General features: G+C 41.3%; 2 protein-coding genes across 2 annotated transcripts in view; one reads left to right on the forward strand and one right to left on the reverse strand.

Moving 5' to 3' along the window:
- Positions 1–5,395, reverse strand: part of ENTHD1 (ENTH domain containing 1) — a 32,865-nt gene extending 27,470 nt beyond the window's left edge. The window contains exon 1 of the mRNA XM_048501535.1: positions 5,047–5,395. Within this exon, the coding sequence (XP_048357492.1) occupies positions 5,047–5,395 (349 nt within the window). The remainder of the gene's footprint in view (positions 1–5,046) is intronic.
- Positions 5,396–17,022: 11,627 nt separating this feature from the next.
- The window catches only part of GRAP2 (GRB2 related adaptor protein 2), a 72,050-nt gene continuing 63,799 nt past the window's right edge, over positions 17,023–25,273 (forward strand). The window contains exon 1 of the mRNA XM_048501130.1: positions 17,023–17,125. The gene's annotated coding sequence lies outside the window, so the exon portion shown is untranslated. The remainder of the gene's footprint in view (positions 17,126–25,273) is intronic.

Raw genomic sequence — 25,273 nt, forward strand, 5'->3', positions numbered from 1 at the left:
AGCCATTATACCTAACTTTGAACTGGGCCCTATATTAAGGATCAAAAGATCCACACATTAGGACCAGGGCCAAGTCAGGGGAACGGCATTTTCCATAAACCTGAGAAAAATCTCAGTTTTGCAGAAAAATGTAAAACTATTTTTTAAAACACTGGGGGGAAGGAAGGGGTCAGAATATTCCAAAATATCATTGTATAATATCACAGCTGCCAGTTCTTTAGCTGATTGTTGGCCTTTCATTACAATTTGAGCCTCACCCAGAGACCTGGGACATTGTAATATATTGGTGTAGTATTTGTGCAGATCCCAGCAGGCTGCCTTCTGAATCTGACAGATGTTGAATTTATCAATTTGAAGATGTTTCAACTGCTGCCCTAGCGTTTTCGGAATGGTGCCCAGGGTGCTGATTACCACTGGGACGACCTCAGCTGGTTTGCCATTGTCACTGTATATCAGTTTTCTAATTTATTGACCTTCTCATGTTCTTTGTCAGTGACCCTGCTGTCACCAGGTACTGCTATGTCGATTACAGTCACTTTCTTGTCGTCAATCACTGTGATGTCCAGTGTATTATGTGCCAACACTTTGTCTGTTTGGATTCAAAAGTCCAAAAAGAGCTTGACCTTCTCATTTTCCTTGAGTTCCTCTGGACAATGTTCCCACCAGTTTTTAGCTGACCTAATGTTGTAATTCCTGCATAAAATCCAGTGGATCATCTTGACCACTGAGTTGTGCCTCTATTTGTACTCAGTCTGGACAATTTTTCTCAGCAGTTGAGTAAATGATCAGCAGTTTTGTCAGTTTTCTTGCACAATCTGCGCTTTGCATCATCCAAGGATTTTTCGATTGTGGCCTTGATCGTATTTCTTCTAAAGGCTTGCTCTGGAGCAGCTAAAATCAGGGATTCAGTTTCCTTTTTCAGAGTTCCAGTTGTTAACCATAGCCAGGTCTTTTTGTTGCCCACCTCATCCTTGATCTTCTCCAGAAATTGACTGTGTAATGTTGATGTTGCTGTTATTATTATTTCTATTTACTCTCCATCCTTTATAATAGGTCCATGGTGGCGAACCTTTGACACTCCAGATGTTATGGACTACAATTCCCATCAGCCCCTGCCAGCATGGCCACCGTAATAGGTGCTTACAATGTCTGTAGCTTTAAGAGAACTGGAAGTGCATGATCCCCACCACAAGCAGACAGGAAGCGACTAATTCAATCCCACCTCCCTGGAAAAAAGAGTGGGAATCACCCAACACAAGATGTCCTCTGGCAGAAGAATGCCTACTGAGATCTCACAAGACTATGTTCTCAGATCTTGGACCTATTTTGAGAGTTGCTAAGCAACCACAATATTGCCAAGCTTTCCAAGCCTTGTTTTCTGTAAGTCAAAGGCCAGGTGGGAAGAAGCTGAAAAAGGAAGCAAGAGCCTGAAAGAGGAGGACAGAAAAAATGTGATGGGTAGAAGAGAAGAAAAGGGAAAAGGCTGGCAGGAAAGGAAGGAAGGAAAGCTGAAGACAGTGGGCAGATAAAGGTAGGCTGGGTAGGAGGGAAAGTGAAGAGGCTATGGTGGCAGCCAGTGGGAGGGAAAGAGGACATAGTACAGGGAAAGGGGTGGAGGGTGAAAATGAGATACACCTCAGTTCATAATTATGTGATACCTCTTGTCCTCAAGAAAAATGATAAAAGTCAATTAAAATAAATTTAATTAATTATATATTGCTTAAAAACAAAAAAAACTATTGTTAACAATATTGTTTTTGATATTTCTATTGCCAGATTACTTCCACAAAAAACTCTGCAATTTTTTTTCCTAGAGGACTTCAAAGTGATAACAGGTACTGTTTGAAATGTGATCCCTAATCCTGTATGATATAAGAGATCTGTGTAACTTGAAAAGAAAGTGAACATAATGGCAGAACAGAAGACCATGCCTACAGTGTTGGAAACCATAGCCAAACATTTTTCAGCAGAAAAATGCACTATTTTATACTCTCATAAAATCTAGTATTTTGGTTTGAGTGAAAAATATCTCAAAGGTACTAGCAACAGAAAAAAATTACAGATGCGAATGAATAAACATTCGATTTAATATCTTTCTCCCTATTTCCTTCTGCAAGGTCATTTACACCTGTTGCATTTCACACCGTGGGCAGCTTCAGACATGCATTTCTGTACTGAATTCTGTCCTTGTGGGTACTTCCTATCATGCACCATGTAAAGCAGTTAATCATACCTGTTTTACAGTGCTTTTCCAAACAGTTACATCCTTCCAAACATAACAAATTGAATGGAATTAGAAGAGTATAACTCTGCTTAGGATTGCACTGTTAGTAACTTTTCTCTGGTTGATCGGAGAACAATTTTTGCAGGGCAATATTAGGAGCAGGTTATTAAGAAGAGACAATGTCTTTGTGCATGTACCTATCTGCATGTTAGGAAGCACAATGCACACTAAAATAAACCCAAAAGTTGACATTCATAGCTACCCTTGTTTATTTGCAATGTTCAGACGTATTAGCAAATATCAACCAGCCTGGCCTTGGTTCTGCTGCTTTCACATGGGAGATACAGCCAGGAAAGAGTGTAAACAAGCAGATTTTTATGAAACTGTAGTATATTGGCTGGTATATTGATTCTATTGTATGGCATGTCCAAGTATTGCCAATCACTGTCATGGATTTGCCAGAAATGTAGGGGAACAGTTGCTGGACTTAATCAAAAAGATCACAGAAGATGTTGTGGCACACATAAACAGAATAAACCTGGCCTCTCAGCAAAGCATGCCAAGCAGGGAGTTCAGAGACCCAAAATAGAATAGCCTTGAGGAACAGTAGGAAGAATGCAAAGTTTACTACCAGGAAAATGTTTTTAACATTACTTTCAAAATAATTTATTTCCAAGTTACTATCTCACTTATGCAAAAGGAGATGGTGCAATTCCATGTGTGTGTAAGGTACCATCAAGTCACAGACGACTTACAGAGATTCCAGCAAGCGGTTTTCAAAACAAGTAAGAAGCAGAGGTGATTTACCATTACCTTCCTCTGCAGAGTCTTCCTTAGTGGTCTCTCTTCTAAGCACCAACCCTTCTTAAACTTCCAAGATAAGATTGGGCTATACCATGCCCCCTTCCCTCCAAGCAATACCATGCTCATCTTCAAAATTAGAAATAATACCAAACTCATGATATGACATTGCTTCATCATGCAGAATACATAAATTAAAAATTACTGGCACATCCAAATCATGAAACAAACATAAAATACATCACAGTTGGAGTCTGTTCAGGTGTGTCGTTACAGATCAGATATATATAGATTTACAAATATAAAATGTCACATGAAAATTGCCTGCCACCATTATAATTTTTCTGATAGGAGATATGTATGAGGTCTCAAAGCTGACAGATTGTTTGCTCCATCTACCAACTGCTGATACCTTAACAAGTGCTATTAATAATTCAATACTTCTTCCAATGCAATACTGTTAATCATGACATGAATGGTTTTTCCATTATTATTGAGTTCATATTCGTGTTTACATAGATTTTCCCCCAACTTGACATCCATGTAACTCCATCCTGCTTGATTTAATCCAATCTATAAATATTTTAAAGCCATAGAGGTTTCAATAATATGGTATGTTACATAGCACTTTGTGCAAAGGGTATTTTCCAAGTCTTATAATCAGACTTTTATCTTCTAAGGCAGTGGTCTTCAGCTTTTTCAGTCCTAGAAACCACTGATTTGTAAATGCGACAGGAAGTTAAGCGATATCAGAGTCACATGACAGGAAAAGAAGAAACCAGTTATGGCCTCACCAGTGTCAAGGCCAGGTAGACTGTAATGAGAAAAAAGTCATGGGAGGATTCCATGGAGGAATGCTCTCCACAGAGCAACCTTGCTGCTCTAATCTGTTGCTTCTTTGAGTAAATTTGCAAGGAAAGGCACATAGCAGGAGAATGGCCAAAGTGGGGGGGGGGGGGGGGCTATGGGAAATGGTACTTTGTGATGTCAATTGTACCTGGAAAGCCAGAAGTGCTGTCATTGTATCACGTGACACTATAGAAATCTCCCTGGTCACTATGTTTTTTACCAGGGTATTTCAGTGACACCACTTCCGGCTTTTCAGCTACAAATAACATCACAAAGTGCCATTTCCCCCAGTCTCTTGATGTCTTCTCTATGCAGCAAGTTGATCTAAAAGGGGCTTACAACACTCCACAAGGGGCTTCTTGTTCCACTTCAAGGTCCCAAATCGTGGTTTGAAAACTACTGTTCGGAAGAATATCAGCCCTTTACAGAATACCAGGCGCTTACTAAATTGTTTCTTCTAAATTGTTCCTTATGTCCCCCTCTATCATCCTCTTCTGCCAGTTGGTGAAGGCTTGTTTGATTCATTTAGAATACACCAAATAACTGTATTGGTCCTCCTTCCTAGTTTTGGTAATTCATTTTATTGTTTGTGTTTATTCATTGTTATGTGGTTATATATTTTGTGAATTGTTTAATATGTTATTTTAAAATCTGTTTCATGTTGAAATGTTGTAATATTCTCATGTTTGCCCCTTGGGTGGGAAGATGACTTTGAAATGTTTTAAATCAATCAATAAATAAAATGTTTCTTTTTATTATTCTTAAAATTTTTGGCACTACCGTAGTACAGTGGAACCTTGGTAATCACCAGTAAACCGTCCAGCGGCGCTCAGTGAACTCCGAAACTGGCGTAAACTGAGGCTATGCCGTTTGTGCATGTGCTACGCAAATTGCATGGCAGCATAAATTTGTGCAAATGGCGTAGCCGTAGGTGAACACCGAGGCACCCGGCGACAACCAAGGAAGAAAAACGGCCGGGCGCAACCGACGTACTCCGAAACCAGCATAAACCAAAGGCAGCGATTACCGAGGTTCCACTGTAGATTCTACTTCCCAACCACAGTATTTTACTTCAAAATACTCTAATCCCTGAAAATGTAATGAGTCCTCCCAACACACGTACGCATTGCAAATTAGTTTTAATTCTCTTCTCAAAGTGTTGTTATGTTTACCTTGATCCTTTCCAGCCTCATCTATGTGATGAAAATTCTTTAACATCTTAATGTTATAAGATCCCTCATGACAATGCTGTATGACTTTCTTAGATCCGTTCTTGAGGAGATAATCCAAGAGTGTAAGAGATTTGTACACATGCCTCCAGTTCTTGCCGTAATCATTCATTCTCTGCCATATCATGCTCATGATCTCAGAAAAAGAAACTCTGTTGTATGTTAAGTCACTTATCTCTAACATCAGAGAACTGGAGGGACCCCAAGGATCATTAGAAGTTGCTTCTCTTACTTTTACCTCAGCTTCAGAATAATTTTTCATAAAGTTCTTCATGTGTCTTCTTAGTGCCATGGAAGTGGAAAATGGTTGCTTGTTTTATAAAATCAATGAGAAACGCTGGATTTTTCTGGGGCTTTCTTGATTTCCATTCCCCCGTGCAATGATTCTGCAAATAAACAGCACAAGATTGGTATATCACATTCTGAATTCTGAAAAGGGCACAGGTGTGATGGGCCTACAGTTGCTCCTTTTTTCATAGTTAAGATACCTTAACTGCCTCAGGGAGGTAGAAATTCAGTTTATACAATGATAAAATTTCCATCTATAATGCACCTGTTAAAGGCAATAGCCCCAATCAGGAAACAAGTGCTGCCCTAAATTGCCAGGTATGGTAGATAACATTTATTGAATAGTTAGTTTGAAAAAAATCTTCTTTCCAACTGTCAGAATTCAAGCGTACTGTGATTATAAGTACATTCCAATGTTTCAAAACTATAGGAAAACAGCAGATGAAATCTGGGATAATGTCTAAAAGGGTAATCTGCCTTTGATATGCCAATTTTTATATACCAGAACAAAACTCTGTGTTGCCATTCTTCCCATCTGCTTATCTTCTGAGCAAAGAGCTATTATCAGTTGAAGTCGTAAAAATTCAAAATGCAGTTCTAGCATTTATTATTAGGCGGCTGCTATAGAGAGAGTACCTGCAGTGGAATCATTCAAATCAGTCTTCACATTCCTGACAGTGATCATGGTTTGGAGGATCAGGAACATACTGTTGGTTAGCAGGGTCCCTCTTCACCCTCCTTCTTTCCCTCTCACTATGAATTACTTTCTCCCTTCCCTAGTTTTCATATCATAACCCATAGATTTGGAGGCAAATATAATGCCATTAGCAGTAACCCATGAGGAATCCACATATAAGAGAGAGGGGGATTGTGGACAACTGTGGCACAATCTTGATCCTCTAGAGCAGGAGTGGCCAACCTATGGTGCTCCAGATGTTCATGGACTACAATTCCCACCAGCCCCTGTCAACTTGGCCAATTGGCTATGCTGGCAGGGGCTGATGAGAATTGCAGTCCATGAACATCTGGAGCACCGTAGGTTAGCCGCTAAACCTTGGAAAACAAGCCCTTTAACTCAAATCAATGATGCACAGACAACAGTACTTACAAATATAAGGCTAATCAATCTGTACAACAGGAATCTCTGTTTCAACCCACATTTCCTGCTGAGTGCTCTGGTAGCAAGAGAAAAGTAATTAAAACAAAGGTCTAGGCATTTCATTTAACCTGGTCCACAGGAATTGGATGCGTCAGTGGAAAATATATCTAGCATATTTTTGTTGTTAACCAGCATTCTGAGAGGCAGTAAAAGGCAGAGGATAATGGAAGAAGAAAAGCCAGAGCCAATTTGCCTAGTGGTCACCCTGCTAAACTGTGGAAATTTTGTTTATATCCTGATTACCTGATTCTGGCTTTCCCAGCTGGTGTCAGCAACAGGGGATGCATTTTAGTTGCTACAGTGATGGCACAGAAAGCAAATGCAGCTTCCAAACAGCTTAAATTATTGTGAATTGTCAGTTCACATCTTTATAAAAGCTCTTCCTACAACCCTTCTTTTTCATTAGTTAGCATCAGGATGGGTATAGGTCCCTGAGCAATGCCTAACTGAGTCATCAGAGAATACTGCCACGATCATGTATCAAATTGATTTCAAGCTCTGACATGTACCCAGCCTCAGCTAGAGACACAATCTGTAATCAGATTTTACATGCACAAATGGCAAAATATTAACATTCATGACAAATCTGTTTGTTTTCCATCTTGCATATCTCAATATGCTAATCCCATTGTCCTATTTGACCGCTAGTGTATGTCCTGATTAAAGGTATTTTCAATCCAAGACTAAGCAGGAATTTGAAACAAAATGCCAAAATGCTATCTATTTAATTTTTGCAAATATAAGCACTGTCCTTTATCTTAAAGAATGTGTATCCTCTTATTTATTTGTTTGTTTATATTTTAGATTTAATAGACCGCCCACCCCCGAAGGGCTCTGGGCGGTGTACAATTTAGGAATAAAAACAGCATAAAACTTTAAAATAGCAAGGAGAATATTATTATTCACAGAAGAATAATTTGCGTTGGAGCATTCCAAGAGGCAAAACCCCAACACCTTCTACTTCTGCCCATGACAGAAACCTGCCATCTCTCAGAAAGGTGAGAAACAATAAGAGAGCAAAAGAGGAAACAGACCCAAGGAGGTGTTCTTTCACACACGTCCATCTGAAAACTGTGCATTTCCTACACAAAAAGCTGTGCAGGAAAACGAGCACCCCAAAGCGGCTCTCCATGCCTAAATCTTGCCTATAGTTACCAGACAGAGTAGCGGGAGGGGGGGGGGAATGGGGGGCAGCAATGTTCTTCTCAGCCCTGACGACGTCCCCCAGAATTTGGAGGAGATACTCTCCCTCTGAAAGCGAGGTTGACAAGCTCGAAATGCAGACTCATTCCCCCCTCGAGGCATATCCGAACTCTTCCAAAACGAGAGTTTTGAGATTAATGGAAAAAGTATTGGTTTAATTAAGATTTTGTTAAAATAACAATCACAGACATACGAAACAGGAGAGAAAGGAGTCTTTATTAGGAGAGTAATGCATGGTCTGCAGCTTGCCAGGTTTTTTTTCCTTCTGTTTCACACTGCAGACTACAGGGCCACAACTACAGGATGAGACATTTGAGGGCTAACTCCACCATCCCTATATGCCTATATGCCTATATGTCATGTCCCACCGCCAACCCTTAATTTTTAAAAAAAGTCTTCAGTTCTTTCTCTTCTGGAGTAAGATAAGAAAATGTATGAACAGTTTTGGTCAGATTACCTAGGAAAGGATGGGGGAGGAGAAGGGTCCAGCTGGCTGGAGCTGAATCAGTAAACCCCTTCCTGACCAAATGCATTCTTCTGCTCTGCCCTATCAGCCTTTCTCCCTGGGACCTTTGCTTCTTTTCCCTTTGCTTCTCTCCTCTGTAATGTCCATGCAACACATGCAAACACTAGACAGAAAGTGTGGGAGGATGTATCCCTGTTCTGTTTCTCTGGGAACTTTTCTGCAGGATTAGGTGGGGCCATGGGGGCAGCAAACAGTAGCAGAAAAAATGAATGCCCTTTTCTCTCAGCCTGGTTTGTGTCATTATACCCTGCATGTATCATACTAAGCATGTATTATACTAATGCAATCAACAAAGGACTTAACAGTATAATTATCAGCAAATCATTTTTCCTTGGATAGGTGACAGTATTTGTTTGACTTTGTCTAAGACTTCTATGCATGTAGGGTTGCCTACTCCATGTTAGAAATTCCTGGAAATTTTGAGCTGGAGCCTGTGGAGGGCATGGCTTGGGGGTGGGTGAGCCTCAGTTGGATATAATGCCATAAAGTCCACTGGAGATTAGAGTCTGTGGCATGTAAAGTGGAGATGGGTGAAAAATGGCACTTAACGCTTAAGTACGATTTATATTTAGCACACAACTAATCTTTTTATCTCTTTAAAGCCACATGCTTGTGATTACATGTGATGCATACCACATAATGAGGAAGTATTATTGCTATTTTAAAAATAGTATGCAATATGACATCACCAGGCCACACAACTGCTTTCAACACCCATGGCATAACCTGGTCCCTCCCAATGATTCCCAGGTTTAGGAAGATGAGAACCGGGCATGGTTGCTAGCCCTAGCTGGCACCCAAGCAGGAGAAATTGAGGAGAAGGGGACAAGGATTCAGTGTCACACGCTGATGCATCATTGTCATCGTGTCAAGAGAACGCTCTAGGATTCACACAACATTCTATAGTTAAAGCATAGTTTCAGGTGAATCCTAAAGCATAACACTGGAGTGATTATGTTAGTTCCAGTTTCACCCTGGGGTCCAGACCAGGAGGTCTGACCTCCCTAGGGCCTGGCAAACCTTGTCTCTGCGCTTGTATATGGGTATCCCCTCACCATCAAATTTCTGGTGACAGGTTTACAACAGAGGAAAATAATTTGTTTTATAATATGTTTCATTTAATCTATTCACATTTAAATCAAAAGAACTGCTCTGTTTTTAATATTCATTTATGTCTCCTACCGGGCAGGGATTCAATTGTGACAATGGTTATCTAGCAGCAAATATTGATCTGTTTTACCCCCATTATGCCAACTAGATAACACTGTTGTAGTCAAAACTTGCTACAAAGGGAAGCTCGGCCTAATGCCTTTTATTTTTAGTACATCCCAGACTGTTTTTATTTCAAGAAACTACTTTGGTTTGTTTTATGGTACATGCCTCACTTGCAAAATAAATATACAGCACAGTATCATAATCCATTTGCTTGACAGCCCACTCCATATCACATTAAAATTCAATCAATACAATACAATAAAATCAATTCAGTATAAAAACAGCATGTTTAACTGTTATAAGCAACAGTCGTTTTCTAATAAATTATGACATTTAGATAACATCAACTTTTTCCTTGAAAGCTCACCGGAACAATATGGTCTTAACTAACATCCTAAACAATAAAAGCAAACAGATCTTTCGAACCTTTTTAGGAAGAGAGTTCATTCTCCTGGGAAAAAGACACTTTATGTCTGTTCAAGTGGGGGGAAATGCTTGAAAAGAATACCATAAATCAGGGTATTCATCAACGTATAAAAATCTAGCACACAAACACAGAATTATTTCAATATTTTAGACTTCAGCAGATGCAATCATGTTGGTTTTATCTAGAATTGAAGAAGAAAATTAGTCTTCCTTATGCCAAATGGGTGAAGTATCAGGGAAATGAGTAAACACAAAACAGGGTTTTCACATGAGCAACTTCCCTCCCTCTTCTAATTTGTTCAATCAATAGGGATAAAGCAGAGATTTTACTAAACGACTGACATCCAAGATTTGGCTTCACAAATTCTACCCCATTCTCTACCTGGAGAAACAGCCCATCTGTGACTGTTTAGTCATTTGCCCTCAGTATTTCAAACTGCCGTCAATCATTTGCAGACTTCACCCCCTCCTAGTCACCCTCCAATCAGAAGCTTGGGTTCTAGAGGCCCGCCCTCCTTTCTTTTGCATCCTTGTTTCCAAATCCAACTGTGCCTCTTGCTCAGGCCCTGACTGGTGTGCCGTCCTTGTCAGTTTTTCTAGGCCCAACCCACTCTGTATGCATTTCTTCATGGTTCTTTCTGTGGCTCAAGATGGTATTTTAGCACAATACTGGATAATTCCTTCACAGAGGCCCTTCCTTTGTAAGGATTAACAAGAAAATGAGAGGCACCTTGTCTTGTTACTTTCTATAATAGTCTCATTTTATTATTTTAATTACTGAAGGAAAAGCATCAAGGCCAGAATTAGGGTTGCCAGCTCTGGATTGAGGCATACCTGAAGATTTTGGGGGTGGAGCCTGGAGAAGTTGTACTTGAGGAAGGGAAGGAACCTCAGCAGGGTATAATGCCATACAGTCCACCACCAGCCATTTTCTCCAGGGGAACTTCTTTCAGTTGTCTGGAGACCAGTTACAATTCTGGGAGATCTCCAGCCACCACTTGAAGCTTGGCAACCCGAGCCAGATGTAATGTGAACCAATATCTGCTGCAAACAAGGATGAAAGCACTGTTAAACTTTGAGAAGGGCATGCAAGAGACACTGAAACGCTAGCCAAAGATGCTGTTCAGTGATCTGGGAACTGAATCTGTCACACTTAGGTTTTGACAGCTGAATGCCTTACCATCTGCTTCTCCACATGTACATTGCCCTGCTTCCATCAGAGAGACAAAAGGCTATGACTTTTGCTCTCAAATCCTTGTGTCTAAATTACATTAACACAGTCGTACAGACAGGAAAAGCATTAATTCTGTGGTAGCTTATCAAGACATCACAAATACGGGAAAATGAAAGCATGTCGTTATCAGATCTTTTACTTCATTCGGCACCTTATTACCAGTTTATACAGTTGGAGAATGGACTTAGAAAACATGTAACTTACAAAACAAATCAGACACAGAGCTGAGCATAATTAATTAAACTTGCCTAAATCTAATCTTGATATTGGCCAGCAACTATAACTGCACTCGGTGAGTGACGTAGTACATTCCATTATATTCTAGGCGTGAACTAGGAAGTGAGTCAAAAAACACTAAATCGAATGGCTTTGTGTAAGACCAGCTTGACAATTATTTTTAGTGGACTCTTTCTGTAGGTTTGGTTGCCCACTCCAGCTTGGGAAATTCCAGGGCATTTGGGGGCAATGCCTGAGGAAAAGAAAGTGTGGGGAAGGAGGAGTTCAGCAGGGATGCAATGTTAATTTTTCTCAGTCTTTTCTCAGTCCTCCAAAGCTGCCACGTCCTCCAGGGGAACTGTTGTCAAGCCAGGTGTCACTCATATCTGTGCATTTCATTTTTCCTGCCTAAGTATAGTATCTGACATTTATCTTTGTTGAAATACATCATGTTAGTTTTGGCCCAGCTCTCTAATCTTTCCAGGTCATTTTGAATTCTGACCCTGTCCTCTGGGGTATTAGCTACCCCTCCTAACTTGGTGTCATCTGCAAATTTGATTAGTATGCTCTCTATTCCATCATCCAAATCATTGATAAAAATAATACTGGGTCCAGGACAGAACCCTAAGGCACCCCACTAGTCACTTCTCTCCAGGGTGAAGACGAGCCATTGGTGAGCACCCTTTGGGTTTGGTCAGCCAGCCATGTACAAACCCATCTAACAGTAGCATTGTCTAGCCCATATTTTATTGGCTTGCTTGCAAGTATGACATGAGGGACCTTGTGAAAGACCTTACTAAAATCAAGGTATGCTACATCCACATTCTCTTTATCTACCAAGCCTGTCACGAGAGAGAGAGAGAGAGAGAGGGAGAGGGAGAGGGAGAGGGAGAGGGAGAGAGAGAGATTAGTCTGGCTTGACTTGTTTTTGAGAAACTTGTTGACTTTTAATGATCACGGCATTCCCTTCTAAGTTCTTACAAGACTGTCTGTTTAATGATCTGATCTAGAATCTTTCCTGGTACTGATGTCACTAATTGTTTGGGTCCTCTTTTTTCTATTTCTGAAGATAGGGACAACATTAGCCCTCCTCCAGTCCACTGGGACATCTGTCCTCCAGGAATTCTTAAAGATTATAGAAAATGGTTCTGAGATTACTTCTGCCAGTTCTTGTAACACCCTGGTGTGTAGTTCTTCAGGCCCTGGGGATTTGAATTCATTTAAACTAGCCAGATATTCCTATCCTACCTTTTTATTCATTCTGTGCTGAATTTCCCCTACTGCAGCTTCAGTTCTATTTCTCTCAGGTAGAGTACTGTTATCTTTTGGGGAGAAGACCAAGGCAAAGAAGGCGTTGAGTAGTTCTGCCTTTTATCTGTCCCATTAGTATTTTGCCATCTTCTCCATGCAGTGACCCTGTCATATCCTTTTTCTTCCTTTTGATATAAACATAACCAAAAAAGCCTTTTTAAACTGTTTTTAACCTCTCCAGTAAGCCTGAGCTCATTCTGCACATTAGCTTTTCTGACTGTCTCCTTACACATCCTGGCTATTTGTTTGAATTCCTCTTTGTTGATTTTCCCCTTTTTCCATTTCTTGTACATGTCCCTTTTAAATCTTAGCTCAGTTGAAAAGTCTTTAGACATCTATCCTGGTTTCCTTAGACAAATCCAATTTTTCCTTTTCATTAGAACTGTTTGAAATAGTGCCCTCAAGATCTCACTTTTAAGAAACTCCCATCCATCATGCACTCCCTTCTTTTTTAGTATTCTTAACCACGGGATCACACCCAGTTGTTTCCTTAGTTTACTGAAACCAGCTTTCTTAAAGTCTAGAATGTGTCTGACTACGCTTGGCATACCCTTTCCACTGTATAATAAACTCCAGGAAAACATGGTCACTCCCACCTAAGGTTCCTACCATTTCTCGTGACATTACTATAGTAGGGAGTAACCTTATACTTCCAGATGTTATGGATCACTTTCCCATCAGCCCCTGCCAGCATGACCAATTGGCCATGCTGGCAGGGGCTGATGGGAATTGTAGTCCATAACATCTGGAGTGCCAAAGGTTCACCACCACTGAACTACTAGGTCATCATTATTGGTTAGGAACAGATCTAAAATAGCCAGTCCCCTTGTAGCCTCTTCCACCTTCTGGACCATAAAACTGTCTGCAAGACAAGTGAGGAATTTGTTGAACCTTATAGTCTTGGCAGAGTTTGATTCCCACCAAATGTCAGGATAATTGAAATCTCCTGTTACTACTACTCTTCTTTGTGAAAGTTTGGTAATCTGTTTCAGGAAGGCATCATCCAACTGGCTTGGGGGTCTGTAATAGACCCCCACAATGAGATCACTGTTGTTTCTCTTTCCACTTTTACTCAGATGCTCTTGACTTGGCTACTGGAATTTAAGTCATAGACCTGCTCACAGGTGTTATCATCCCTGACATATAATGCTGCTCTTCTTCCTTTTCTAGTTGTTCTGTTTCTCTGAAATAGGTTATACCCCTCAATTTTTACCGTCCAATTATGAGATTCATCCCACCCAGTTTCAGTGATGCACATTGTATCACATTTGCTTTGCCATGTTAAGCGTTCAAATTTGTCTTGTTTATTTTCCATGCTCTGTGCATTAGTGAAGAGCCATCTAAGGCCATGGTTCATTCCCCTAGTAGCTTATTTAAGGTTTTATTTCCCTCCTACTGTTGGGTTCTTGAACTATTCGCTCCATTCTCTCTATAACCTTCAGACTTCTCTCGAGCACTTGATGAACTCCTGCCCATTGCATATTTTCTCCCTCCCCCACACAACTTAGTTTAAAGCTTTCCTGATCAGGTTTATGAGCCTCCTAGCAAAAATGTTCCTACCTACAGCCAAGAGCTTCAGCCCACCCCTTGCCAGTAGACCATAGTCCAAGAAGTCAAAACGTTCTTGGCGGCACCATCTGTGAAGCCAGTTGTTCACCTCCACTGTTCTTCTTTCCCTCCCTGGGGCGTGTCCTTCAACTGGGAGTAGATATGAAATGACAACCTGTGCATCTGGATTCTTCAGCTTCCTTCTCAGAGACTCAAAATCCCTTCTGATGTCTTGAAAGCTACATCTTCTGGTGTCATTTGTTCCCACATGGATCAAAAGGAAGAGATGATGGTCAGTGGACTTTACAAGTCTTGTCAGCCTCTCTGTGACATCACAGATTTTTGCCCCAGGGAGACAGCACACCTCTCGAAACATCTTGTCAGGCCTGCAAATCCCTGCTTCTGTTCCCCTCAGCAGGGAGTCCCCTACCATCACCAAACATCTTCTCTGTGGTTTTGCAGGAACCATTCTATGGGCTGTCACGTGCATATTCTCCAAGGACTGGCTCTGTTGCTCATTTGCCTGTTCCTTATCCTCACTGGCAATGGAGAGAACTTCAAATCACCTGTTTTCTTGGTGCCAGACTATAAATGTGTGACATCAGGCAAAGATGTGTTCGTTTACTCAGTCTTCTTTTGAGATATGCTTTTGTTGACATCTTGTATGCTGTTTTGTTCCTATTTAATTGTTATTTACATCTAGTTTTACATTATATCTTGGTGCCATTTTGAGTTGTTTTATTTGCCACTTTTTCTGCTCACTTACCTCAGTTGCCATTTTCTCCCCACTCTAGGTAGTTTTTTCTGCCTCTCCCAGTTATTGCTTTCTTGGGCTCCTCCCATCACAAATTTCTCCTCCCCCACCACTGCCTCGTGGGCACTACACCACTGCTGCTGTCCCTTCAAGCAGTCCCTGCTCTTCTTTCCCACTATGGGGAAGGGCCTGTTTATATAGTTGCTAGGTAAACCCATTAATATCAACCATGATCTCATGTGATTTTGCTTTTTTAAAAAAAAGCTGTTATGTATATGCCTGTGCTCTAGTTTCTTGGTTTTTCTAAAATAAAAGTTTGACTTTGGGAATTTTTCTGCAACCCTGAGATTTTCACCTGGTTTGTAGAAACCGTCGTATCGAACTCGAATGTATGGGGTTTTTTGATCTATGTGTTGGGGGTCAGGTTTCTGAATTAGATACATAAGAAATTGATATCCAGCACTGAATACATGAAACAGACTTGCTCAGAGTTAAACCATTGGTCAATATCATTCTGACTGGTAATGGTAGGCCAGAGAAAGTTCTTTCTCATACCTCCTGCATGAGATCCTTTATCTGGAGAAGCCAAAAAATCTGTTCAGGACCCAGGGACATAGGTATAGATTTTTAATGGGGGGTTCAGGGGCGGGGCCTTGCCCCCCCCACACCCCTGGAGGCATAGCCATCCCTCCCAAACCCGCCCCCTAGCCTCATTGCTTATAAAAGAAGCTGTCCAAGGCCAGGGGCAGCAGACTCCCCTCCCCCGCCCCGCCCCGCCCCGCCCCCCCCCCCACCGGCTGGGCTCCCAGCCAGCAGTCCCTTCTGCCCTCCACTCCGAGCAGAGGCATAGCTAAGGAAAATGGAGCCCAGTGCAAAATCTGAGTTTTGCACCCCCGCCCCCCCCCAATGGGCGGCCGCTGTGATGCTGGAATCCACCCCCAAACAACATCACTTTCAACTGTGTTTAAACTAGGGAGCCCAGATTCTCCTTTTAAATCTACTTTAAAGGGAGAATCTGGGGTCCCCAGTTAAAACAATATTGATAGTAATGCTGTTTGGGGGTGGATTATCCCCCACCCTTAAACAGTATCACTTTCAATGTTTAAACTGGGGACCTCAGATTCTCCCTTTAAATCAATGCCGAAGGGGGGAAATTTGAGGGGTGCCTGCTGTCAGGGGTGCAATTGTTAAGCTAGCAGCACCAAAATTTCAGGGTATCTGTAGAAGACTCTCCTGACGATACCACCCAGGTGTGGAGAAGTTTGGTTCATGGGAGCCAAAGTTATGGACCCTCAAATTGTAGCCCCAATCTCATATTAACTCCCATTGGAAACAATGGGGGATGGGGCACCCCCTTTGGGAGTCCATTACTTTGGACCCCCTGACCCAAACCCTCACCAAACCTGCGTGATATCATCAGGAGAGTCTCCCAACAAATTCCTGAAATTTTGGTGCTGCTAGCCTAAAACCAACGCCCCCTGCAGGCCAAAAATCTAAAAAAACACTAAAAAAATACAAAAAACCCAAAAATGGGGGGCGGAGCTTCAGACATGTAATGGGGGGGTTGAACCCGAGAACCCCCACCCCACCCCTACCTACACCCTATTCAGGACCTTTTGAATCCAGGTACTCTACATATGGTCTATCTCTCTCCTACCAAAAACTCTTCTAAAAATATTGCATGATTAATGAGGTTGCCCTTTCATTTCACAGTCTCTTATTCTTTTTTAAAAGACTATGCATTATATAGTATGGAGGTGCTGAAAACTGGGGAAATCCATGGCAATCCCCCACACAGAGAAATTTCTGAGTCTCACGGGACAACAAAACATCACTTGACAGTGAAAAGAAATAATAGAAAACCACAGTAGTTTAAGTCTAAGCCCACACCCAGCTTTCCGAGATGTGACATCTGAGTTCTTCCACAGCTTGTGGTTTCATAGAATTGTGTGATTGGTTAAGAGGGGGGATGTGTGTGGTGGAGGCCTGCTGTAATTGTGAATGGCTCTAAACATTTTCAGTGCTTGGCAAGTGCTTTGTCTGAAAGAGAGCACAGTGTAATGATGGTTTCTTCATAGATTTTACATGAGTTGGATCTAATAAATAGAAGCCAAGTGGAGGTTCTTTTTTCTGATCTCAGAGGTATGTAGTTAATATTTGTAGTGTATAATGCCAAATTGGATAACACAGAATCCAGTTGTAGACTCTGAAATGGATGGCCAAAATAAATTTGGCATTGGAAAATGTGGGGATGCTTCTATTCAGAATTAGATTAAATGTATGATTTTTTGTTTTAATAGCCACAATAAGAGGATGAATGGGCTATTGCATCATTACTACTTGTAAGTGCCTTTGAAAATTCGGAAAGGCAGCATATTTCACTGTAAAGAGAGGCACCCTACCTAGGAATGGCATTAGGACTTTCTGTAAACTGTGTTGTGTGAGAACTTGCAGTGTTCTTGCATGCTGTTTTTTTTGTCTGAAGATCTAATTGACTGTTCATTTCAGTGTTGTAACCAAATACCAGAACGCTGTAAAATCCCAAATCCAGACTGCATGTACAAGTCGAATGAAAATGCATATGGTTTTGAGAATGACTCATCAAACCCATATGCACATGGGCCATGTTTGCACAGCGAAAACAAAGCAAACGCTCCTCCAGTGAACATATGAAAAGCACTGGAAATATAGCAGTGTGTAGGAGAAGGTACTCATACTGATTTTCCTACATTGTATTCAATGTGCAGGCTTTGAGAGGACTAATATTGTTGTACAACAGCTCAGCAGTCTTTCAGTGCAAAAGCAACTCAAATCAGATGAGAATTTGTATTATATTTATAACTTACCCCTTCCTGTTGTGCTTTTAGCCCAATATTGTTGCATAGTTTGTAGTAGAAGAGATCAGAGATGCAGTGCACAGTAATTTGTGTAACAGTGTGACTGCCTTTCTTACTCCCAAATATTGTAAATAGCTAGAATGAGAAGAGCAAACTTTCAGCATGATCTAGAGTCCCTCCAGAACTCCTAATTTCCACCTAAATTCTCTTTACTGGTTTTATTGGAGAGTTTGATTTGATTTTCCAGTACAAAAGTACAACCGTTCTTGTAATGAAGTTCTCAAATAGTCCAGGAGTTCATTTGACAATAAATGGGTCTTTTTTTCTGAACTCTATTATCTTGTATCTTGTATTTGTCCCACTTACAGCTCTCTCTCTCTCTCTCTCTCATTTGTTGCTATTTTGGGATGGAATAAATGTAATCCTCCTCCACACTCAAGCCATTTTCTCCTTGGGTAATATGACCATCCCAGAAATTAGCTTGCTGGTTTAGAGGTAGCAGAAGGCCATCAAATATGGAAAGAAGTAGAAAAAGCCCCATGTTCCACTGGGAATAAAAAGGTCTGAAGTAGTGTCAGCAGCATGAGATTCCTATTCAGGCATTAATTTCCCCTTTACCACTTCCAATACCTCGATGTAGGTAATTGCTGAAAGATAGTCACTGAGGTTTAAAAAATACCAAAGGTATTGGCTGTTCACTCTCTGTTATTAGCTGCTAGTACACCTGCGAGGTACTAATTCTTTACATTTCCCATGTGATTATATCTACTTCTTTTCTTCTATACTTCCTTGGCGTTTCAAAGGGCTTCTTTTAGGAAAAAAGAGGGAAAAGTCCAGGTGGATGATTTTTATTGATGCTAATGCTATTTTGAATCGGGCTGTAGTGGTATAGGTTACCTTTCAAGGTATAGCTAAATCTTATTTATTTGAGCTAGTACTCTGATATTTTGCTTTCAATATTAGCATTTATCTTGCTTTTAAAATATGTTTTACTTTAAATGTTTCTATTATGTTTTGTAAACGGATTGTCATTTTATTGTAAACTGTTTTTAAGTATTTTGTACTGAAAAAGCAGAATTAAGCTATTGAAATAAATCAATACGCAAGCAAAGTGCTTGTCTGAAAGCTAACAAATAAACTCACACGTGGCTTGGATGCAAGTTCTGCTCTTACCGCCATGCAGAATTCTTATTTTTATCTGTTTAGTCCCTTTTTGCAAATGCACTCAGTGTGATTACAATGTACATTATTAATGCTAACAGTAATTTTTAAAAGATACAGAGGGCAAAATAATAAGACAATGAGAAAGCAGAATTATCTCCCGCAGTTTAAAAATTTCTTCAAGATTTCATAGCAAAAACGTTCTGGCCTCAACTTCTTCTATTTTGCCTTCCCTAAAAGGCACACGTGCCTCTCGTTAGGCTGGGGGAGGACACCTCAGTTGGACTCTCTCTGGTCATTAGTAGTCTCTACAGAAGTCCATGGTCTGAGCCCCCTGGTACCGATTGCTTCGTACTATAACAATAATTCCAGAAAGGTAAAGAAAAATTTTACTGCTGTTCTGATTTAATTGCCCATGAGTCCAATATATTTGAATTCTTATTATCATGATCCATTACGTTTGGAGGAGCATATGTTATACTATCAACCTCTTGTATCCCATGCTATTCAGTTTGTCCTATATTTAAGTGAGGGTAATGGCTGATTACGCACAGTGAGGTTCCCATGACTTCAAAGAGAATTGACAGGGGAATCTTTGTTTCAGGGCATGTTTAGCATTATTACCTGCCACCCTTTTGCAGCAGGGCAGGCATTACCCATCAGCTGAATATGGTTATTTTAAAAAATTTTTTTTTTAATCTAAAGGTCTAAAGATATGCAGGAGCTATGAGGAATAGAAATGATGCCACAGGACGAGAAGCAAGAAGTAGTCAGCAACAAGGAGAAGGGCAAGGGAGAAGCGTGCAAAGTAGCACAAGAGAGTGTGTGTGGGGGGGGGGGGTAAGATTAGGTTGGTTGGTTGCAGGCTGAGAAAAGAAGTCCAGGGCAAATCAGTGTCCACAGGCAAATCTGTCCTACTCTGGCAGCAAAGCAAAATTAAAATTGTGTTATAAGTGGATTTGCTTGCCTCTGAGAGAATGGAAAGTGAATGGAGATTAGAGAAAATATGTCTGTACATGAAATCTTGCCACAGCGGACATTTGCCTCCATCATTCTGCAAACACCTTGTGTGTAATCGACCAATGTTCCCATTTTTCAGCTGTATATCTTGAGGCACTAGACAGTGAGATGACAACTTCATGAAGCCAATAAATAGCTGTCTTCAGCAGTTCCTGACTTCACATTGCTGGATAGTGCTGTATTATTCAAGTGCCATATGTTCTGGTGGGATAGTGCTGTATTGTACAAGTGCTGTATGTTCTGGAATAGAGCCAGCAAAGTACAGTGGTTAAGGTGTTGGACTAGGATCTGGAAAATCTCGGTTCAGATTTCTTTTTGTACCATGGAAACTTGCTGGCCACTCACACACTCTCAGCTAGCCTCAACCCTGGCTAGTATTTGGATGGGAAATCTCCAAGGAGTACCAGGTGTGTGAGGCAGAGACAGGCGATGGCAAACCACCTCTAAACATCCCTTGCCTTAAAAACCTTACAAGGTCACTGTAACTCAGCTATGATTTGACAGCAAAAAAGAAAGTTCTGGCATTCTTCACAACTGATCAGATAAGGTTTGTGGCCCCATAACAGGGCTTTAATCTATAGAGACATGAAGAAAAAAGCCTACCAAAATGAAAACCAGGGTGTTTTTCAATTTTCACACAGGGACAAATTTCTGTAGTTTTCCTGTTGCTGCTACAGCCGTTCATATAGTGCAGTGGCAATCAAGCACCACAGGGCACATTTGCCTGCCGTTTCCCTGCCACAGGCTCCTGCAGCTGCGGCAGGCCTTTTTAAAACATGGCTGTTCAATATTATTATACCAGTCTATGTATCAGGCTCTCTGAATTCTCACCTTTCAATTTCAAAAGTTTTAGCCCTTCTGTTGGAGAGATATACTTTCTCTTGATATCTCTGCAACAAAACAAAAGCTGGGAAGTCAAAGAAGCTAATACACAGGTTGTTATAACATAGAAATTATCTTTAGTTGCTGATTTTAGAAAACAAAACCCCAGTGGCAGAAGAAGGAGGTCACTGCATGGAGACCAGGGCAGGGAAAAGGGCTCGGTGGGTAGGCCAGGAAAATCTGAGCCTTCCTACCCACATGGCTTCTACCCAGGCTTTGCTAGGTGCCCCAAGATTCACAGCAAACAGCTTTGAATGAGATTGCAGAAAAGTAATGAAGAATGCTGGAGATTCACAAATGCACCATGATGCTACAAGGAACCAGGACAAAACAAGCTTCTCAACACTATCAAACCTGGAGCAAATAACCCATATAAAAACAGCCTTGAGATGGTCAATCTGCTCCTTTTTATGAGCAGTGCTCCTCAGACCACATGCAGACCAGGAGAGATTGTCATGCAGCTGTCAACCTCACCTGATTGGATCACTTCAATATAGAAACTGATGACACTCCAGAAGTTTCTGGAACATGCTGGTCATACCCAGGGCCACCCAGGGCCACCAACAATATAGGCAACCTAGGCAATTGCCTGAGACACCAGCCATTAAGGGGTGCCAAATAGGACTGGATTTTTTTTCTCTTTAAAAATGTAGATATGTTTCTAAATGACAGTATTAAATACTTACTGGGGTGGAAGAAGCACCAAAGTCACAGTTCATCTAGGATGCCAAAAACCTTTGGATCAACCTTTTCATTCACTCTCTTTTCCTCCACTGCCATACCACAAGTGGAGTGCTTCTTCTTTTGGCAAAGACCTTTTCTCATCACCTCTCCACATTTGCCCTACCTCTCCATCAAATTTAGCAGGCCTTTTGCAGGTACGAAGGGCCATCAGGTCACAGATGGCTTCACTCAACCCTGTAGAAGTTTCAAGGCAAAAGACAATCAGAGGTGGTTTCCCATTGCCTGCCTCTGGGAAGCAACCCTTGACTTCCTTGGTGGTCTTGCATTGAAGTTCTAACCAGGGCCCGCTCTACTTAGAGGCCAAGATCTGAAGAGATCAGGTTAGTGTGGGTCATTCAAGTTATGGTGGCCTTTTGCTACCCTGAGATAAAAACAATAGCAATTGACACTTGATTAATTGAACACATGCACATTCTATATTTTCTGGGGGCATTCATGGCCCCCCCACGGCGCTCCCCCCCACAGCGCCCCCTTCCTTCCTTCCCACACTTACCTTAGTTCCTTTCCTTTTTCTAGAACTTTTTCAGGTTGCAAAAGGCCTGTTCACAGTACAAACGGCCTGATGGGAACTATACTTCCCAGGAGACTTTGTGAGCCCCAAAGTCTCCTGGAAACTGCAGTTCCTTGGGCCATTTTTACTGCGAACAGGCCTTTTGCAGCCTGAAAAAGTTCAAGAAAAAGGAAAGGAACTAAGGTAAGTGTGGAAAGGGGGTGGGGGCGCCGTGGGGGTGGGGAAAAGGGGGAGGGGCCTGGGGCAATTTTCTGCGCCCCCAGGCGTGCGCCCGGTGCACGGTGCACCCCCTCTCCCCTTGTAGCTCCGCCACTGCAATTATCCTTCAGGCTTTAGGATATGTATATGCCATGACACTGGCTAGTATGTTTATAATGACTCTGTGGCTCTTATTCAAATGCTCCCGACTTTAGTTTCTGGCTAGATGGGATATTATGTTAGATGGCATTTGCTACTTAGAACCACAGTAGCTATGTCCTCATCATGGAAAAAAATTATCTTTATCAACAAAGCATTATAAAGCAGTCTTCCTGCAAAAATGTTAAATCTCTGAGGAAGTGATAGATGTTGCAAACATCTGAGCCCTCTTTGAAAATGCAATTGTTATCATAAGTCGGCAGATGAGACAGACATTCTGTGAACTATTTAAATATATAAACAGTAGAGTTTAACCACAGAGGACTGCTGAAAAAGAATACATTATTAGGATGCTAAGATCAAAGGTCAGCTCTTTAAAAGATATGAAAGCACAGAGGGGGATGTTAGCCAACAGTGTAAACTCTGTTGCTAACTGAAAAGCTGGAGTTGCAAACACATGTTCTTTGCAAATAACCTTTAACATTTTACAGTATGTTACCTTTTCAAAGCACTGCAGCATAACTAACTGGGAAACACTTGTATCTTTGCAGCACTAAATGATTCTTTCTTTATTTTTCCAGCTCTTTTTTATTGATGTGATTATCTTATTTGAATGTAGGTTCCATACCAGCATCACACAAAGTAGAGTGCAAATATCCTTTCTCCTTATCCATTGGAGCATCTTTCATCATTGTCTCAAAATGCCATATTTAAAAGACCTTATCCTTAAGATCTGCACAAATCTACTTGTCCACAAAGTGATTGTGCTGATTCAACCACTGTTCTATCTTGTGTACAGCTAGTAGTAGGGATGGTCTTTTTTATTATGCTAGTACCTTTGAAGCAACGTATTGTAATGTACTGGTGACATATATTTGTGTAGACAGTCACAGCTCTTGAACATAAGAACATAAGAAAGAGCCTGCTGGACCAAACTAGTCCATCTAGTCCAGCACTCTGCTACTCGCAGTGGCCCACCAAAAGCCTTTGGGAGCTCACATGCAGGATATGAAAGCAATGGCCTTCTGCTGCTGCTGCTCCTGAGTATCTGGTCTACTAAGACATTTGCAATCTCAGATCAAGGAGGATCAAAATTGGTAGCCATAGTTCGACTTCTCTGTAAATCTGTCCAAGCCCCTTTTAAAGCTATCCAAGTTTGCGGCCATAACTATCCAGGCAGCATATTCTAAACACCAATCACGCGTTGCGTGAAGAAATGTTTCATTTTATTAGTCCTTATTCTTCCCCCCAGGATTTTCAATGTATGCCCCCTGGTTTTAGTATTGTGAGAAAGAGAGAAAAATTTCTCTCTGTCAACATTTTCTACCCCATGCATAATTTTATAGAATTGAATCATATCCCCACTCAGACATCTCCTCTCAGAACTAAAGAGTCCCAAACGCTGCAGCCTCTCCTCATAAGGAAAGTGCTCCAATCCCTCAATCATCCTTGTTGCCCTTCTCTGCACTTTTTCTATCTCTTCGATATCCTTTTTGAGATGCGGCGACCAGAACTGGACACAGTACTCCAAGTGCGGTTGCACCACTGCTTTATATAAGGGCATGACAATCCTTGCAGTTTTATTATCAATTCCTTTCCTAATGATCCCCAGCATAGAGTTTGCCTTTTTCACAGCTGCCATGCATTGAGTTGACATTCCCATGGAACTATCAACTAAGACGCCCAAATCCCTTTCCTGGTCTTTGACTGATAGCACTGACCCCTGTAGCGTGTATGTGAAGTTTGGATTTTTTGCCCCTATGTGCATCACTTTACATTTTGCTACATTGTACTACATTTGCCATTTCTTAGCCCACTCACCTAATTTATCAAGGTCCGCTTGGAGCTCTTCGCAATCCTTTGTGGTTCTCACCACCCTACCCTGTTTCCCCGAATATAAGACATCCCCTGAAAATAAGACGTACTAGAAGTTTTGCTGAAGTGCGAAATATAAAGCATCCCCCGAAAGTAAGATGTAGCAAAGTTTTTGTTTGGAAGCATGCCTGACGAACAGAAATAAGACATCCCCTGAAAATAAGACATAGCGCATCTTTGGGAGCAAAAATTAATATAAGACATTGTCTTATTTTGGGGGAAACATGGTACATAATTTGGTATTATCCGCAAACTTGGCCACCATGCTACCCACCCCTACATCCAGGTCATTCTTGGTGACAAAAATGCCCACCCATCCATGGAATATTTCTTTGCCTTATATGTATGTTATATGACAGATTATGCAGAACAAATATAGTTGCTGTGTGTTAATGTATGCATCATACACTTCCATTTTCTTTATGTAATGAACACTGTCTTTTTCAACATCAGATTATATCAGTGATATGTTCAGTCTCACACTGTACATTTATCAATAGTCAGTATGAGACCCCCTAAACCAAACTTCACCAAACTTTGGGGGTACCATAAGGACAGTTTCCAGATGATACCCTGAAATTCTGGTGCCGATACATCCAAAAATGCACCCCCTGCAGGAACATCCCAGAAATTTGCCCAAGAATCTTTGTTCTGCATTGAGTTTTCTGTATTGCTGTCCATGGGGGTTGCAGGCTGGGGGGGGGGACATTTCTGAAGGCACAGTCTCAAAACTTTCAGGGTCTCATTAGGAGACTGTCCTGATGATACCCCCCAGGTTTGGTGCAGTTTGGATCAGGGGGGCCAAAGTTATGGACCCTCAAAACTGTAGCCCCCATCTCCTATTAGCTCCCATTGGAAACAATGGGGGATGGGGCACCCCTTTTGGGAGTCCATAACTTTGGA

Source organism: Sphaerodactylus townsendi, linkage group LG06, assembly GCF_021028975.2.
Source record: "Sphaerodactylus townsendi isolate TG3544 linkage group LG06, MPM_Stown_v2.3, whole genome shotgun sequence".
Lineage (NCBI taxonomy): Eukaryota > Metazoa > Chordata > Lepidosauria > Squamata > Sphaerodactylidae > Sphaerodactylus > Sphaerodactylus townsendi.